This window comes from Chionomys nivalis, chromosome 19, assembly GCF_950005125.1.
Source record: "Chionomys nivalis chromosome 19, mChiNiv1.1, whole genome shotgun sequence".
Classification (NCBI taxonomy): domain Eukaryota; kingdom Metazoa; phylum Chordata; class Mammalia; order Rodentia; family Cricetidae; genus Chionomys; species Chionomys nivalis.
In genome coordinates, this window is record NC_080104.1 from 63,488,970 (window position 1) to 63,506,256 (window position 17,287).

Below are 17,287 nucleotides of genomic sequence, written 5' to 3' on the forward strand. Positions count from 1 at the left end.
ATCCCATTTCAATGCCTCTCCTCCCTTCCCCTCCTTCCACTCCACACCCTCCTCCCACACTCCCAATTGTGCTTCTTCCTCCAGAAAGAGGAGCGTGTCTCCGAACTGCGCCATCAGCTCCAGTCTCGGCAACAGCTCCGCTCACGGCGCCACCCCCCAACACCCCCAGACCCCTCTGGGGGCCTCCCCAGGGGACCCTCGGAGCCCCCTGACCGACTTAGCTGTGATGGGAGTCGAGTGCATTTGCTTTACAAGTGAGGGGGTATCAAGAAGGATAAGGCCAGTAGGGGAGGGAAGGGTGTGGGAAGAGGGTGGGGGACTGGGAGGAGGGCAAGGACTCCTATCTCCAACTGGGAGAACATGCTCCAATCCCCCTCATAAATATATGTCACTCTGTGCATTTGGAGTTATTTGAGTCTCCAATACCCTGGGAAACAGACTGTTTTCTCTCTTATTCATTCATATAATTTTGTATCGCTACTTCACAGTTTGGTTCGAACCCTGCTTGAAGCTATTTGCTCATAACCCCAGAGGGGCAGCTCACCATATTTTTCTCCCACGTCCTGTCTCATGTAGTGATCATGAAAACTCCTGCAATTTCAGCAGCAGGGGTCTCCCCACAAGTGTTCTTCCCACACTAGTAGGACCCTCTCCGTTTCTCAGCATCAGAATCCCCTTCCATTGTCCTTGTCCTTCTACACGTCCCCATGTTTTCCTCTCCTTAAATGTTGCTCTTCCAGGAGAATCATTCTTACCCAGGTCCACATGCTCTTTGCCTCTGCTCTGTGTGCTCCGGGTTTCCAGCACACATACCCCATCCTCCAAGTGTGGTGTTTCCTGAGTGCTTTCTCATGCTGCCTCTCATTACTTGTGCTCTCTGAATACCCTGCACCTGTGAGTGACAATGGTTGTGGATATGCGCTGTGGTGTGCTTGGGTGTGTGTGATGTGTTGGGCACACTATGCTGTCTTCCTCATGTGCACATGTCACGTCTTTCTGCGCTGTGGTGTGCTTGGATGTGTGTGATATGTTGGGCACACTACACTGTCTTCCTCATGTGCGCATGTCACGTCTTTCTGTGCTGTGGTGTGCTCAGGTAAGTGTGCATGATGTGTTGAACACACTATGCTGTCTTCCTCATGCGCACATGTCACGTCTTTCTGTGTTTTACCTGTGCGACTCAGTGCATTGTATATTGGCCTATTTGCATCTTAACATCATGTGTATGTGTGTTTCCCTGGCTGGCTTAACATCATGTGTATGTGTGTTTCCCTGGCTGGCTTCATGGCAGTCCTCTTTCTTAATCCACCTTCTGAGTGTTTGGATTACGTCGTCTGCCTCTCTGATATCATGTCTTTTCCCACCAGAGTCATGTGCACCCAACATGCACATGTTAAGCACATTCTCCCCAGTTCATGTGTTCTGGGCCATCCATCCCTCTCCTTGGCATTATGTTTCCTCTCAATGTTCCCTGGATTCTTTGCTCTCATGTGTACCACCCTCGGTCTGTACTTATAATTATCTCTCAAGACTGAATCGTAGTTTTCTTTTCTTTATTATCATTATTGTTATTTTTCAGAACTAAGGGAAAAGAAACAGGTACAGATTGGAGACTATTTTCAGTGGATAGGAGGTCCATATCCTAACCAAATGAAGGTGTGGACAGATGGACTGAAGGGGCAGGAGGCAGTGTCCCTTTCACACTGTGTTGTGTCTTGGGGAAGGATCTCCCTGAATCTCAATAAGCCAGTGAACAGTGCGACGCAGCACCTCTCCCTCCAGCCAGTGAACTGAATGGACTCCAGGCCAGGAAGGGAGAAGCCCAGGTTCTCAGGCTTGAAGTTAATGAAAAGGCTTTGAAGTGGAGAGGCTCAAAGAGATGTGTGACTGATCCATGCAGGATTTCGCAGGGCAAAGCAGGACAAGATCAAGGCCCTGATTAGTGGGTGATGACGTTGGTGGTTAAAGTGTGGGCTCTGGAGTCAGACTGCCAGCGCCAGGCCTGTACCGCATGCAGAAATGTCTCCTAATCTCTATTCTCCACGTTTGGGAATCTGGTAATAACAGTAATGATGATGCATTTCTCCATGGAGTGCATACAAGAGCTAGGATAATTATACATTCCGCTGCCTGGATCTGCTTGGGCCATGGAAGCCTTTGTTACAGCTGCTTCCTGGATTCCCCGACAATGGTGGCCATGGTCTGGAGACCTGGAGCAGTTGGCTGAGCAGAAATCACAACTGAACAATGACTGCCAGGTTCTAGATAAGTGCCTCCAGACTTAAAAATCATCATCTAGGGATTCTGAGTATCTTGGGAAGATTTTTTTTTTTGATCAAGCTGAAAGTTTGAAAAGCTGGGAAGAAAAAAACCTGAATGGATTTCTTAGTGTCCTTTTGGCTTTTTTGAAGCTTTTCATGTGCTGGTTTGTTTTGTTTTATGATGATGGTTCTTCCTCCCCATCTCTGCATGAAAGCTACAAGGGTTAGAGGGGCCTTGTCATTTCACTGTCCTGTTTATGGCAGGGTAAATCTTAGGCCCTCTTTGAAAACAGCCCATAGTGATCATCTACCTTGGACCGATTGGATTTAATTTGAGTTTCCCTTCTTCCTGCAGTGGAATTTTTTTCAGAGAAAGGAAGAGGAGGCCTGTGGAGTAGAGAAACCTACAGTGTAGAAATTAATAGTTGGCTTCAGAAACTATTGCCCAAGGCACCGGCCAGCTCTGGGTAGACCAAAATTATCCCTCTCAGAACTGCATTGCACATCAGTGGGGTGTGAATAGTAAGTAAATCAAGGGTCGAAAGTTCCATAATAGCCAAGGGTAAGACAGACTCTGTAGTAGGAGTGCAGGATCCCAGCCAAATGGCAGAGCTGACAGAAGTGTTGCAGGGGGCCTCTTGTTCATCCCAGCCACGCAGAACCAAAATAATCACACAGAAACTGTATTAATTAAATCCCTGCTTGGCCCATTAGCTCTAGCTTCTTATTGGCTAACTCTAACATATTAATTTAACCCATCTCTATTAATCTGTGTATCTCCATGTGGCTGTGGCTTAGCAGGTAAAGTACAGGCTTCTCTCTCCAGTGGAGCTACATGGCTTCTCTCTGACTCCGCCTTCTCTCTCCCAGCATTCAGCTTAGTTTTCCCCACCTAGCTCTGTTCCCCTATAGCTCTGCTATAGTTCCTTTATTAACCAACGGTAATCACTGCTTACAGAGGGAAATCCTGCATCACCTCCCCTTTTCTGTTTAAATAAAAAGGAAGGTTTTAACTTTAATATAGAAAAATTACATATAGAAAAACAGGTGTCAAGCAAGAATTACAGTTATATTTATATCTACTTTATCTTTTATTATAACTAAGGGAAACTATAACTATAAATTCTTCAACTCCATCAAAGACTCCAGAAGGATATAATACCTAAGTAAACAGGAAGTGCATTGTAAGCAATTTCCAAAACTCTATAATTGACAGAGACTTCTGGCTACCTGCACAGTCACCCAAAGTTCTTCTGTACCATTGGGGCATCCATCTAGCAGACTTTTTCATGAAGCAAGAACCCTGAAGGATGGTCTCACCTTTAGACAAGTTCAGCAGTCATTTCTCTGTTAGTTTCTTGCCCAAATGTCTAACCAACTTCATAAGGAGCCTCTTCGATGCCGATCTTCCTCTTGAAGTAATTGGTGCTGCCAGGAGCAGATGTGTCTCATTGTCATGAAAAGTTCTAAGTTTTGAAACATTTTAAATGCCATATTCTGTAGTCTTTGAAAGGTTTGAAGAATGCATATCCACCTGAAATACATTTCTGTACATCTAGAAAAACTAACATGACGACAAACTTGATGATTATCTATTAACCAATATTTCCTAATTATACATTATATTTTAAATGAACCACACAATTATAATATCTTAATCAAGAGCAGAAATATACATATAACAAAATTGACTTTAAGTTTGTATCAGTAAACCAAGATCCATACCAATGCAAATCTATATAGGATATCCCCCTTTAAATGTAAAAGAACATTTTATTTTATTTTTTTAAATATTTATTTATTATGTATACAATATTCTGTCTGTGTGTATGCCTGCAGGCCAGAAGAGGGCACCAGACCCCATTACAGATGGTTGTGAGCCACCATGTGGTTGCTGGGAATTGAACTCAGAGCCTGTAAAAGAACATTTTAAATAATATTTGGGAATATGGGTGTAGTTATTCTGCAAAACTGTTTCCTGCTGTTTATTTGGTGAAGTAATTTTTTTGAGGGGTGTTCAGGGCATCCTTTTGGGGGGTCTTGGTCCATCAAACCACATTAGTCTGGGAGGATTCCACAGCTTCTCATCCTTTTGGAACTTCTTTTCCAAAGCAACATAACCTTAGCCCCAAATTCTGAAATCAAGATACCTTTATAGTATATGTGCTGGCTTAGCTTAGCAGCCCATACAATGAAATGTCTCTGTACTTAGCTCCTTCACAGTCAAAAAAATTCAAAGAAAACATAATAATATACATAATCCAGATTCTCTGTATATTCCATCTTTATGGGGCCTTCCAGCCCCCCAGGGATAGAGACTGAAAAGGAAGCCAAAAAAACACGTGTTGTTCTCTGGGGGTCAGTTTAAATACCCTGTGGGAGTGGTCTTGAGCCCCTCTGGGGAGGGGTCACTGTTTGGTGGGCTTTCTGGGAGGTGGAATGGAGTCTGGACTGGGGCAACTCCCGGGGGGGGGGCTTGGGATGGAACTTTTTACCCAAACTAAGGTTGTAGGCTCATTACTTGGCCAGAAGACTTCACATGGGGAGAACCTTGTTGGCGATAGGAAGTGGAGCCAACATCCAGACTATGCATTGACTGCTGTGTAGCCTGGTACCCACAACAGCTTAAACAACAGCAACATCTTTGTTTCTGTGGGCTAAGCAGTAAATAGGCCACAGTGAGGGAAGTCCACACCACACAGCACCCTGTGGGTTTGAAGATACAGAGCCAGGTTCTAAGTCCTTTATAACCCGTAGAGGTGGATTTTGTTTGGGACTAGCAGGCTCTGTGGCTGAGGTGTGGACTTAAACCACCACACAGGGCTTTTCCTTGTGATCTGACTCTTCTGATATAGTAAACTGGATTCCAAAAGGTGAGTGTCTTTGGAGGTGGGAGAGACTGGTAAATACGTATTTTTCAGCAGAGCCTTGGAAGTCACACAGCACTGTTTCTGCTGCATTCTACTGTGCTATGTTTCAGGGGTAGACTGGACTGTTACTCTGGGGAAAACAATGTAGAACAGAGTTTATCTGGAAACATAATTCACTGAGGCTTATCTGCCTTCTACAAAGACAGTGTTCATTATAGCATGCATCTTCTCTCTTGATCACCCAGGTGTGTCTGTCTGTCTCTGTATTTCTCTCTTTTTGAGAAGGGCCCACACTAAGTAGCCCTGATTGGCCTAGAACTCAGTGTGTAGACCAGGTTGACCTCAAGCTCAGAACTCCACCTGCATGTGCCTCTTGATTGCTGGGATAGCAGGTGTGTATCATTGTACCCAGCCCAATCAAACCAGTCTTGTTCATCTGATATTCAGCATTTCACCAGGCCCTTCTTTGGGGAGACTTCAGGGCCATTTGCCACCCCAGACCCGCCCTTTCTGCCTGTCTTGTTTGAAGGTGGCTCTGCTAGTTGCAGCTTCCCCTCACAATACTCCATAACCTTAGGGCACCTGAGACAGGCAAATTTTGGCTTATTCACCAAGGCTTTTAGAGCAGGGTATTCTTTATTTTGTCCTTTGTGTTCCATTAACCAAAATGCAATCATAAAAGTGGGTTCCACATCAAGCTGCTTCTCAAGCATGTGATTTACAAAAAAGTACATTGACACCGTTTGTATTATATCCACTTCTATAGCTCCTCCGGAGCAGGGAGTTTGTGCATCGTTCTTCACCTGTGGACCATGACCCCTTTTGGGATCAAATGACCCTTTCACAGGGCTCACATATCAGCTGTTCTGCATATCAGATATTTACATTACCATTATTTATATTATTACATTATTACATATTATTACATTACCATTATTTATATTACGTTACCATTCATAACAGCAAAATTGCAGTTATGAAGGAGCAATGAAATAATGCTGTATTTGGGAGGTCACCCAGCCCTGAGGCAGGCAGATCTGAGTCAGAGGTTAGCCTGATCTACAAGGTGAATTCCAGGACAGCCGGGACTACACAAAGAAACCCTGTCTAAAAACAAAAAGGAGGTGTGTGTTGTGCTGGGTGTGGTAGACATGGCTTTAACCCCACTATTCAGAAGTCTGAAGTGGGAGTTTCAGGCCAGCCTGGGCTACAAAATGAGACCCTGTCTCAAAAATACAAATATAGAAGATAAAGCTGTGTATTTTGAGGGCTTATTGTAGTACAGATCTGGGTGGGAGATGGTTAATTGTGTAGTGTGAGACTTGAAAGGCTGGCTTTGCTGGAGGCTCGGAAGTAAACCAGACCTGACACAATGTGCCTCAAATTTACGGTGACTCCTCTTGACTCAAGCCTTCCACATACAGGTTCAAATTTCTTGCCAAAGTTGTCTGTTTCTGATGTTGTCACAGAGCACTTTAAGGCACTTGGGATACTTTGTACAGGGAGGCAAGTCTGAAGATGGACATACGGCTAGCTAAGACTGATTCCTCTTTAGTTTGAGGACACATTGAGGCTTCTCACTTGGGCTAGGAGGGCTCTATGTATATTAAGGCAGGACTTAGAGATGGATCTGGATTCTGCCCTCCTGGGTGCCAGTCCTGACTGAGAACTTTGAGAGATGGTAATGAACTCTTAGTTTTTACTTCTGAAAAAGCTTTGTAATGCTACAAGAATAAAATGGGTCAAGGGTTGTAAAATACTTTCAACGGTACCTGAAACATCACAAGACATCCAAGTATATCATGTTAACTACATTAATTATCTCCTGAACAGCGCTCCTATGACTTGTCGTTAGATCCATGCTGTTCCAGATCTGGCCAGTAGATGGCACCAAAATCCCAGTGCTCAAAATATCCTGCCCACCTTAATGAGAAGCCTTTTCTTTTTGTGAGCTGCCTGTCTAGCCCTGGTAAGGGGGAACACTAGGAGTGCAGCTCAGGTTGCTCCCCAAGGTTTTTTTCTGGCCTCAAGGTAAGAATACTGCGAGACCAGCCTGGTCTACAGAGCTAGTTCCAGGACAGGCTCCAAAGCCACAGAGAAACCCTGTCTCGAAAAACCAAAAAAAAAAAAAAAAAAGTAAGAATACTGGAATGTTTTGTTCCGGTATAGGAACAGCAGAATGCATTTGGGAATGGTCTGACTGGAAGTCACAGGGGCTAAAGTTTAGGCAAATGTCTTAACGCTTTTCGGTTGGGTTTCTGAACTAAGTTTCAGTCTCCCCTCAACGCTTGCTGATATTTGGGGAATAAAACAGAAGGAGGCGTAAAGAATTACCAAGAACCTCACAAAGGAGATGCAGCAAAACTACAGACGGAAATAGAGTGAAGCGAGGAGAGAGTGACGCGAGGCAAGAGATGGCGCAGCAGCTGAGAGCGTTGTATTCTTCCAGAGGACCAGAGCTCAAACTACAAAGCTCATGCTGAACAATTTAACTGTCTGTAACTCCAGTCCAAGGCATCTACACCCTCTTCCTGCTTCAGACATCCACACATACACTCACACAAAGACATAAAGGTAAAATTTCAAAAAGATAGCGGCATTCTGGCTAGGGAAGGGAATTAAAAGCAAAATCAGTGAAATGGGGCACAAGAGGATGGACAGATAGATTCCGTCTGATTCCTGTGGTAATTACATGTGGTATAGCTATACTCCTCTACTGAATTTCTCATCTTTGTGTCTTGTGTTGTCTCATCCGCTCCAGTGGTAGGGTAGGTCTGAAGAGGGGGAGGGTGGTGACATAAACTCTTTGATAAAGGCATGAAGAATCTCCAGCACACTGAGAGTGTGTGTCAGCTGGGCTCTACTTCCTTCCCCAGCAGCCTCCTGAAGGCCCTCTTGACATCCTTGTTCCTCAAGGTGTATATGAGAGTGTTAAGAGGAGTGCCCACTGCATAGAAGAGACCAAAGAACTTGCCCCTCTCTTGGGCATAGGGATTTTTGGGTTGCAGGTAGACAGCAATGACTGAGCTGTAGAAGAGGGTGACCACAATGAGGTGGGAGGAACAGGTCCCGAAAGCTTTCCTGCGCCCTTTTGCAGAGTTTATCTTCAACACTGCCCTGGCAATGGCACCATAAGAGACAAGGATGAGGCTCAGAGGCACAACCAAGATGAAGACACTGGCAACAGCCATCTGGATCTCATTATAGGTGGTATCTTCACAGGACAGTTGAATCAAAGCAGGAACTTCACACACGAAGTCATCAACCTGATGGTGGGGAGAGAAGGGCAAGCGAAGAGTGGATGGTGTCTGGACCACTGACTCCACCAGGCCAATGATCCAGGCCAAAGCTGCCAGCTGCCAGCCCAGGCGGGGGTGGATGATGGTGGCATAGTGCAGGGGCTGGCAGACAGCCACATAGCGGTCAAAGGCCATCACTGCTAGAAGGATGCACTCTGTTGTTCCCAGGGATAAAAAGGTGAAGAGCTGGACAAAACATCCCAGGAAGCTGATGGTCTTTGTGGGGCCCCAGAGGTTGACCAGCATCTGGGGCACACAGGTTGTGGTGAAGCAGAGGTCCAAGAAGGAGAGGTTGGAGAGGAAGAAGTACATTGGAGAGTGGAGCCTGGGATCCAGTGTGGACAGCAGGAGGATGAGTGTGTTTCCTAGGAGGGTGAGGAGGTAGGAACACAAGACCACCACAAAGAGAATCTTTTCGAGGCGTGGGTCTTCACAGAAACCCAGCAGGATGAAGCCCACGGGGGAGCCATGGTTGACCATGGCCTTTTGTATCTAGTTGAAGGGATGAAGCTGCCGGACAGTGTATTTCACTGTTTTGTATCATCTCACTTTATGTACTTGTCAGTACACTTGAGGTGGATGCTTCTCTTCTTCCTCTACTCTTCACGTTCCTTTTCCTGGCTCACCATCAAGTCCTTTCCTCTTCCCTCTTCTTCCTGGTCAAATGTTTTCTAGTGCCTATGAGGAAACCAGAAATGTTCTGGTAAATGGACGGATTCTTACACTGACCTCTGACTTCTCAGCTGAAGAAAAAAAAAACTGATGAAAAATATGAATTAATCACTGAGTTTTCATTGTTTGAATAAACATTTATTGAGCAAAATGTATGATCTGAACACTCTTCAGATATTGACTTTGATCCTTATGGGTATTGGCAGTAATGAGGAACTATGTGGTTGGATCAATGATTTGATGGCAAACAGTGTAGAATTGGTCTCATTTTTTTTTTGAAAGGCTGATTTTTTTCATGTGTCATTCAAATGTCTCATAGATTTAAACCTTACTATTCTATTCTAGTTGTGGGTTACTGTCTGAAGGATAGATGGCTTCTTTGTATCTTCTTTTTATTTAATAAACATTTTTCATTTATTTTACATACCAACCACAGTTTCCCTTCTCTTCTCTCCTCCCCATCTTCTTCCATTCTCTCCCCCTCTCTTCCCATATCCTCCCCCGCCCATCTCCTCTATCCCCTGCCCATCCACTCCTCATGGGCTTATTTTTAAAGTGTGGACATGGATTTGTTGATGGCTCATATTCTGTCTCCAGCACACTTTTTCAGGAGATTCACTCAGAGTTCTGTTCTGTGGTTGAGATTTTTCCCTACATGAAATGACTCATTCCCAGAGAGATCAATCGACTTATTTTATTCATTATCAGAGATGATACGCACATTCATGGTGGTAAGGCTGTAGACTGATCTTACCCTTTAAAAGAGATCTTTATGAATTATTAAACTGAAAGCAGATGTCTTCTCCTCATTTGAAAACCTCTGTCCTCAACATTTTATCTTACAAATGTGGAACAAGCCAGGATAAACACAGTGTTGCTTCTACATGATCACTGCCTAATCATATAATGACACAGTTCCTTAAGGACGTAGAATTCTAGCACTGGACTGGCTCAGGAAGGAGGAGCTGTGAAGATGTGCAGCCAGGTCTCGGTAATGAGGTCATTTTTCAAAAATTAAAACATTAGAAACTTAGAAATAGAGAGTTGAAGTAGCTGTATGTTTAGTAACTTAAACACATGATTTTCTCTCTTTCTTTTTGAGGTAGTGTTGCATTGCTATTGGTACTGATCTCATTTAGACTATGTATCCCAGGCTAGCCTGGAACTTGAGATCATCCTGCTTCATTATCATTATGCTTAATTTACTAATCCAACCAGAAGCACACACTTCTGGTTTCTCTTAATTCTTGGCTAATTTCACTCATATTAAAAATTCAAATCTTTTATTTTGAGGTAGGTTCAAATTTACAATCAGGCTGCAAGATAGTTGCAATGAGTCCTGTATCACTATCATTGCTATTAACAAATTTTTAGTGTTTTTATTCATTTGTACTCTGATTTCACCCCCACCTGTCTTTTAGGTTTTCAGTACAGAGTTTCTCTGTGTAGCCCTGTCTGTCCTAGATCTCTCTGTGGCCTCAAACTCAGAGATCCACCATCTTTTCCTCTTGACTGCTGGGATTAAAGACATATACCACTGGTTTCTCTTAATGTGCTTATATATTATTTTTATTTAGCATTATTTCGGAAACCATGCTGTTTTCCTCCATCATATTTCAGTATGATTTGCTACAAGATAGTCCCTCAATGCAGTAATAGAATTCAAATAGGACAATACAGTGTATGCCAGACATGACTCCACTCTTGAAGACATGGGGTATTTTGATGGATGATAGGAGAAGAAAAATCCCAGAACTTACCATGGTCAGTTCAGAAACTTCTCATCCTGTGGCCGCCAAGGTTTGCTCAAGATAAGGAACTTCTGGTTTGAGTGGAGTCTCCACTTGATTTCACTGCATGAAAACTGAGAGCAAATTGATGGCTTGTGCTCCTTTGAAAGCACTGGCATTAGGGCTCAGCAGTAGTGTGGCTGGGAATGCCACACTGTACTTCTCAAAGCACCTCGCGTCGGTGACGTTACCTGGATATAATTACTGCAATTAGTTTTGGTTTCTGATGAAGAGATGGAGACACAGGCAGGTTAAGTAGTTTAGTTTGGCCAATGTAATCTGAGCTGAGCCTTGAACCAAAGGAGATTTACTGTAGTCATTCCACATGCACCATTTCCACCAACACCGTTCTGCTAGAGTCCAGGGAGTTAGTATCATTTTGGTAGCACCGGAGATAGAAAGGGGCAGAACGGCAGGGATCCCTGCGCTCCCATCCCAGAGGAATACCAGTTCCTCATTAGTTCTGCGAGGACTCTGGGGTCTCTGCCCACAGACAGTTAATTAGCCACTGGTGTTAATGATGTGTGAGTGAAGGAGACAATCTAGAAGAAATCTGTTAGCAGGTTCACTACCCAGTGTTAAACAAAGAGGTTACCATCTGTTCCTCTCTGTCACTGGATGGTACAATGATATTGTTTCATCTGTGTGACTCTTTTGGGTGTATCACATGTTTTGTCTCATGTCAATGCATCCTACTCCATGCTAAAGTGTCATGTTTTCTGCCTTCCTGCCTTCCTTCCTTCGTTCCTTCCTTCCTTCGTTCCTTCCTTTGTTCCTTCCTTCCTTCGTTCCTTCCTTTGTTCCTTCATTCCTTCGTTCCTTCCTTCGTTCCTTCCTTTGTTCCTTCCTTCGTTCCTTCGTTCCTCCGTTCCTTCCTTTCTCTTGCTAAAGAACAGCAGAAAGGGCTGAGGAGAAAGCTCATTTTGCAAAGTACTTGTAAGATAAGCATGATAATATATCTTTTGTATCAGCCGGCATGTTAAGAGAATATTAGGCACATGCTGGCAATCCCAGTTCTGGGAAAGCAAAGATAGGCAAATCCCTAAGGACTGCTGGTCAGCCACCCTGTCTGGTCAGTACACTATGGCAATGAGAGGCAAAGTCTAAAAAAATCAGGGTAGTTGGTACCAGAAAGGTGACACAAGATGTTGATATCTGGCCTCTATATGCATGTACATAGTACATTCCTGCATGTGTACAATTATGTAAATATGCACATACCTGCACATATATAAAAATATTTAGATTTGGTTTACTGATAATAAACTTATCTATCCTTGATTTAATTTTGGTAAGTGATATTTGTTCAGAAAATTCTCCATTTCCTATAAGATTTCCAATTTTGTGAAGTATAGGTTTTTTTTTAATTTATTTTTTTTATTCTTTTTTAATTAAAATTTCCAACTGCTCCCCGTTTCCCATTCCCCTCCCCCTCCTCCCACACATTGCCCCCTCCCCCCACTCCCCTCCCCCATCCCCACTCCTCTTCTCCTCCCCCCAGTCCATTCCCCCTCCCTCTCGATACTGAAGAGCAGTCCAAATTCCCTGCCCTACAGGAAGACCAAGGTCCTCCCACTTCCATCCAGGCCCAGGAAGGTGAGCATCCAAACAGGCTACGCTCCCACAAAGCCAGTTCATGTATTAGGATCGAAACCTAGTGCCATTGTCCTTAGCTTCTCATCAGCCTTCATTGTCCGCCATGTTCAGAGAGTCCAGTTTCAACCCATGCTTATTCAGTCCCAGTCCAGCTGGCCTTGGAGAGCTCCCAATAGATCAGTTCCACTGTCACAGTGGGTGGGTGCATGCCTCGTGGTCCTGATTTCCTTGCTCATGTTCTCCCTCCTTCTGCTCCTCATTTGGACCTTAAGAGCTCAGACCATTGCTCCAAATTGCGACTCTGTCTCTAGCTCGATCCATCGCCAGATGAAGGTTCTAAGGTGATATGCAAGATATTCATCAGTTTAGGATAGGGTCATTTCAGGTTCCCTCTCCTTAGTTGCCCCAGGTACCAGCTGAGGCCATCTCCCTGGACACCTGCGAACCCCTCTAGAGTCAAGTTTCTTGCCAACCCTAAGATGGCTCCCTTCAGCCTTGTCCAGGCTTTCTAAGGTTGGCAAGTTGCTAACTTTGTGACCATAACCTCTAGAGGAACTCTAACAACACATAAGTAGCTTCAAGGGCAGAAATCACATGTTAATCTCAATAGACACAGAAGAAGCTTTTGACTATGTTTAATAACCATTCATGGTAAAAGCTATGCAGAAACTAGGAATAAAAAGAACATACTTCAACATAACAGAAGTTTTATATGACAAACTTAGAGCAAATACATTTAATGTGTGGGGGGTACTCAAAGCATTTCATCTAAAATAAAAATGAGACAAAGGTACTCACTCTTCCTACTCCTAGGCAATATGATATTTGAAGTCTTAGCTAGAGCAACAAAACAGGAAGAGTCATAAAAGATACAAATAAGAAAGGAATAAATAAAATTATCCCTATTCCTAGATAATATAAGCCTATATTTAAAAGACCCATGCACTCTACTCTACCAGAAAGCAAATTTGGTATGCATGTTTAGCAAAGAAACAGAAAATCCAGTAGTCTCCCAGATCTTGAAGCAATAAAGTTACTAAATGAAAATCTCAGTGGCAGGGTCGACCAATTCCCTATGTGATGTTGGTCAGGGAGGCTCTGGGACCTTCCTAGCAATGCAGTAATACAACAATACAGACAATTGCTATTGCTGGTTTGTGTTTATTTATTTTTTTTCAACTAAAACAAGAAGATAAGACTACATTAGTAAGGATACCACACTGGTTACAAGCCATAGAGAAATTGAGATGAACCTGAGTTGGAAGCTACCTTCTTGCTGGCTAGCCCTTATAGAGCTAGAAGACTCCATGCAAACTATTTTTTGGGGGTGAGGTTTCAAGACAGAGTTTCTCTGTAGCATTGGAGCCTGTCTTGGAACTCACTCTGTAGACCAGGTTGGCTTCAAACTCACAGAGATCCACCTGTCTCTGCCTCCCAAGTGCTGGGATTAAAGGTGTGCACCACCACTGCCCGGCCCCCATGCAGACTATTGAGGGAGAATTGTTATCAACAGTCTTATTCAGCTGTGGACCCTGCATGCTACCCTCCTGCCAGGCAAGATGTGTCCATTTGTGCAATATTGGCAGGAGGTTTATTATCTAAGTAAACTAACCACTTATTTTCAGACTTGAGGTCCATTTCCACAGGAGGGAATTCATACTGATTCTATAAACCTCATAAGCCTGTGCCTGGAGACTTCACAAGCCCTCATGGAGAAGTAACTGCTATTGACTTGTTAACTGGTCATGATGTACTCATTTTATTACCTTTTATATAGTTATGTTTATGCCTATGGAATAATGCCAGCTTCTTTTGGCAGTAGGCAGCTGTAACTTGTAACTGTTGAAAATCATAACTGGTCAAAATGCTGAGAATAAGTGACTGTTGAATGCTGAACTTATTTTTTTTTAGCCAATTTTAGCTTCTTTTGCTTTTATATAACGCTAATTGATGAATGATCAACTCCCCTTTTGGTAAGTAAAATATTAGTTTCCTGGTCATGATGATGCACATTTGTAACTGCAGCACTACAGAGGCAGAGGCAAATGGATCTCCATGAGTTCAAGACCGGCACTAGCTACATAGTGAGACCTTGTCTCAAAAAATCTTTAGTGGGACATACTTATTTTGATATAGGGAAGGCATAGAATCACAAAAACTAACATATATAGGTAGTGAATTTTCTTTTCTTTCTTTCTCTCTCTCTCTCTCTCTCTCTCTCTCTCTCTCTCTCTCTCTCTCTCTCTCTTTCTTTCTTTCTTTCTTTCTTTCTTTCTTTCTTTCTTTCGACAGGCTTTCTCTGTGTAGCCCTGGCAGTCCTGAAACTTGTTCTGTAGTCCAGAGTGGCCTTGAACTCAGAGATTTACCTGACTCTGCCTCCTGACTGCTAGGATTAAAGGGGTGTACAACTCATTGTGGGTACTACTAGGAAGAACAAATGATGGCCTCTAAGGAATTGACAGAAACTTAGAGATTTTATAGACCAAGGAAGCAAAGCAGGAGCTGTGATAGTGGCAGAGGAGGTGAGATTGTTCAGGTAGAGGTGTCAATTATAGCCCTGATTTGTCAGCGGGTTCAGGGGAACTTAGTTCTCACGGGGTAATGACTGTTGCTCAGGGTGCAGCCTTGATATCACAGTTGTCACCCTCATTCGGAGCATGATGTCATCCTGGGCTATTTGCAAGGCTTGCTGTAGCATAAGAGTAGTTTCAGTTTCTTTACATAAAGATATTTATCGGTCAGTCCTGTCCTTCCTGGAATCCAACTTCTTACCAGAAGAAAGTGACTCAGGAGGAAAGAAAGCTAAAGAGGCAAACAGAGTTAGTTAAACCCACGGCTGTTCCCTTTTCCACATTTAGTATGATATATACACTTTAAACATGATTTTTTCAGTTGCTTTCTCTCTATGTATTCATTACTTCAGTTATCTTGATATGCTTTGCCTTCACTTTTATTACAAATAATACCATATAAGTATCTCTCATTTCATATATTGTTAATATTAGTATGGAATTGCTAATAATAATAATAATATAATAACAATAATAGTATGGGTTAGAAGATCTGTACATAAATACATTTAAATTTAATTTTATCACAAACTTTGGTACCATAAATAATATATATAACAAATTTGTAAATTTTAAAGAATATTGATATCATAGTGATATACTTATGCTTTTCAGTTTCTTTAAAAAGAGTTACTATCTTTTTTTATTTTTTATAATTTTTTGAGACTATGATATAAATTTCACCATTTCTCCCTTCTATTTCCTTTCTCCAAACCCTCCCACACACCTCTCCTTGCTCTTCTCAGATTCATGGCCTCTTTTTTCATTACTTGTTGTTATCAGCCTATATGTATATCATATGTGTTTCTATATATAGCCTTCTCAGTCTGTATAATGTTACCTGTATGTCAGTTTTTATTTGGTATTTGATAATTGGTAACTGGTGTGTTTTTTTCTGGGGAGGATAACTTCTCCCACGCTCAGCATTCCTTAGCTGCTTGTAGTTCTTTGTGTAAGGCTGAGGCCTGATCTTTTCCCCGTCCTTTATCAGCTCATGTTTCAGTAGTCATGTTGATTAGATTTTATGGGTACAATTTCTGACATTACTCAGAGACACAATCTCACAGTAAACTCGGTGATCTTCTGACTCTTACAACCTTTCTGGCTTTTCTTCTGCAATGTTCCCTTAGCCCTGCATGTAGGAGTTGTTTCGTAGATGTATCCATTGGGACAGGTTTCCACAACTCTGCAGGCGGATTGGTTCTGTTTTTATATTATTGTCTCTGTCTGTTTCAAAGATAAGGCATGAGGACTGCACTTATCTGTGGATATAAGAACAAACATTTAGAATGTAGTTATGGATTATTCTGATTTAGTAAAGTGGTAGTTGTTGGTTCTTCTCCAAGATCCATGATTTCATTAGCCTTGGGTAGCTGGTTAGGTTACCAGTTCCAGGCACGATCTTTATCTTGTTGAATGGGTCTTGTGTCCAACTAGAGGGCTGTTGGCTACTGTCGAAGGATACCGTGGGAGGACCCCAAAAGCTCTGCTGGTGGCAGAGAAAAAGGCAAGAAGGAACCCTGATTCAGCATGACTTAGTTAGCCAAGTTGGGTCAAACTTTTGGACTCTGACTCCAAGCAGTTTATTTTTTGACATATTTAAACACAGGACAACTTTGTGAAAAGATTTCCTCATGACAGTAATTACAATAAAGCTTAGGACATGATTATATCAAAACTCCTTTACAAAACACATATCTTTTGCATATCTGTGATCTTTTCCACAAGAATCATTCTAGTGACTAAGAAACAATATTCAGAATAAGAGTTGTGGTGGTTTGAAAGAAAATGCCCCCCAAAGAGAGTGGCAATATTAGGAGGTGTGGCTTTGCTGGAATAGGTAAGGGTTTGTTGGAGGAATTTGTCACTGTGGGGATGGGCTTTGAGGTCTCCTATGCTCAAGCTACATCCAGTGACCTAATTCACTTCCTGTTGCCTGTGGATCAAGATGTGCTGAGTGTGATTTGATGAACTGTAAGTGTCTTGCTCAAGAGGTTTCAGAGAAGAATTTTAGAATGCTGCCTACAGATTATTCTTGTAATATTTTGGTGAAGAATGTAGCTGCTTTTTGCCCTTGGCTGGAGTCTGCCTGATGCTAAAGTGAAGAGTTTTGGATTAATTCCATTGGCAGAAGAAAATTTCAAAACAGCCTAGTATAGACTCTGTTGTATGTTTATTAGTGTGAACTTTAATGAAGATATATAATAAAAAAGAGCAAGATGAGCAAAG

At 42.7% G+C, this 17,287-nt stretch overlaps 2 protein-coding genes across 3 annotated transcripts in view; one reads left to right on the plus strand and one right to left on the minus strand.

Moving 5' to 3' along the window:
• Positions 1-1,552, plus strand: part of Gabbr1 (gamma-aminobutyric acid type B receptor subunit 1) — a 28,684-nt gene extending 27,132 nt beyond the window's left edge. For both annotated transcript variants that reach the window (XM_057794360.1, XM_057794361.1), the window contains exon 23: positions 85-1,552. In XM_057794360.1, coding sequence (XP_057650343.1) covers positions 85-258 — 174 coding nt within the window. In that variant the 3' untranslated portion in view covers positions 259-1,552. The remainder of the gene's footprint in view (positions 1-84) is intronic.
• Positions 1,553-1,689: 137 nt separating this feature from the next.
• Positions 1,690-10,774, minus strand: LOC130890450 (olfactory receptor 2H2). The gene has a single exon (XM_057794362.1). It carries the CDS (start codon positions 8,908-8,910, stop codon positions 7,981-7,983), a length of 930 nt encoding a protein of 309 aa, XP_057650345.1. The 5' UTR covers positions 8,911-10,774; the 3' UTR covers positions 1,690-7,980.
• Positions 10,775-17,287: the final 6,513 nt, after the last annotated feature.

What these genes read in the sequence shown, in the direction of transcription:
- LOC130890450 (XM_057794362.1), bottom strand. Translation starts at nt 8,910, where the DNA reads ATGGTCAACCATGGCTCCCCCGTGGGCTTCATCCTGCTGGGTTTCTGT.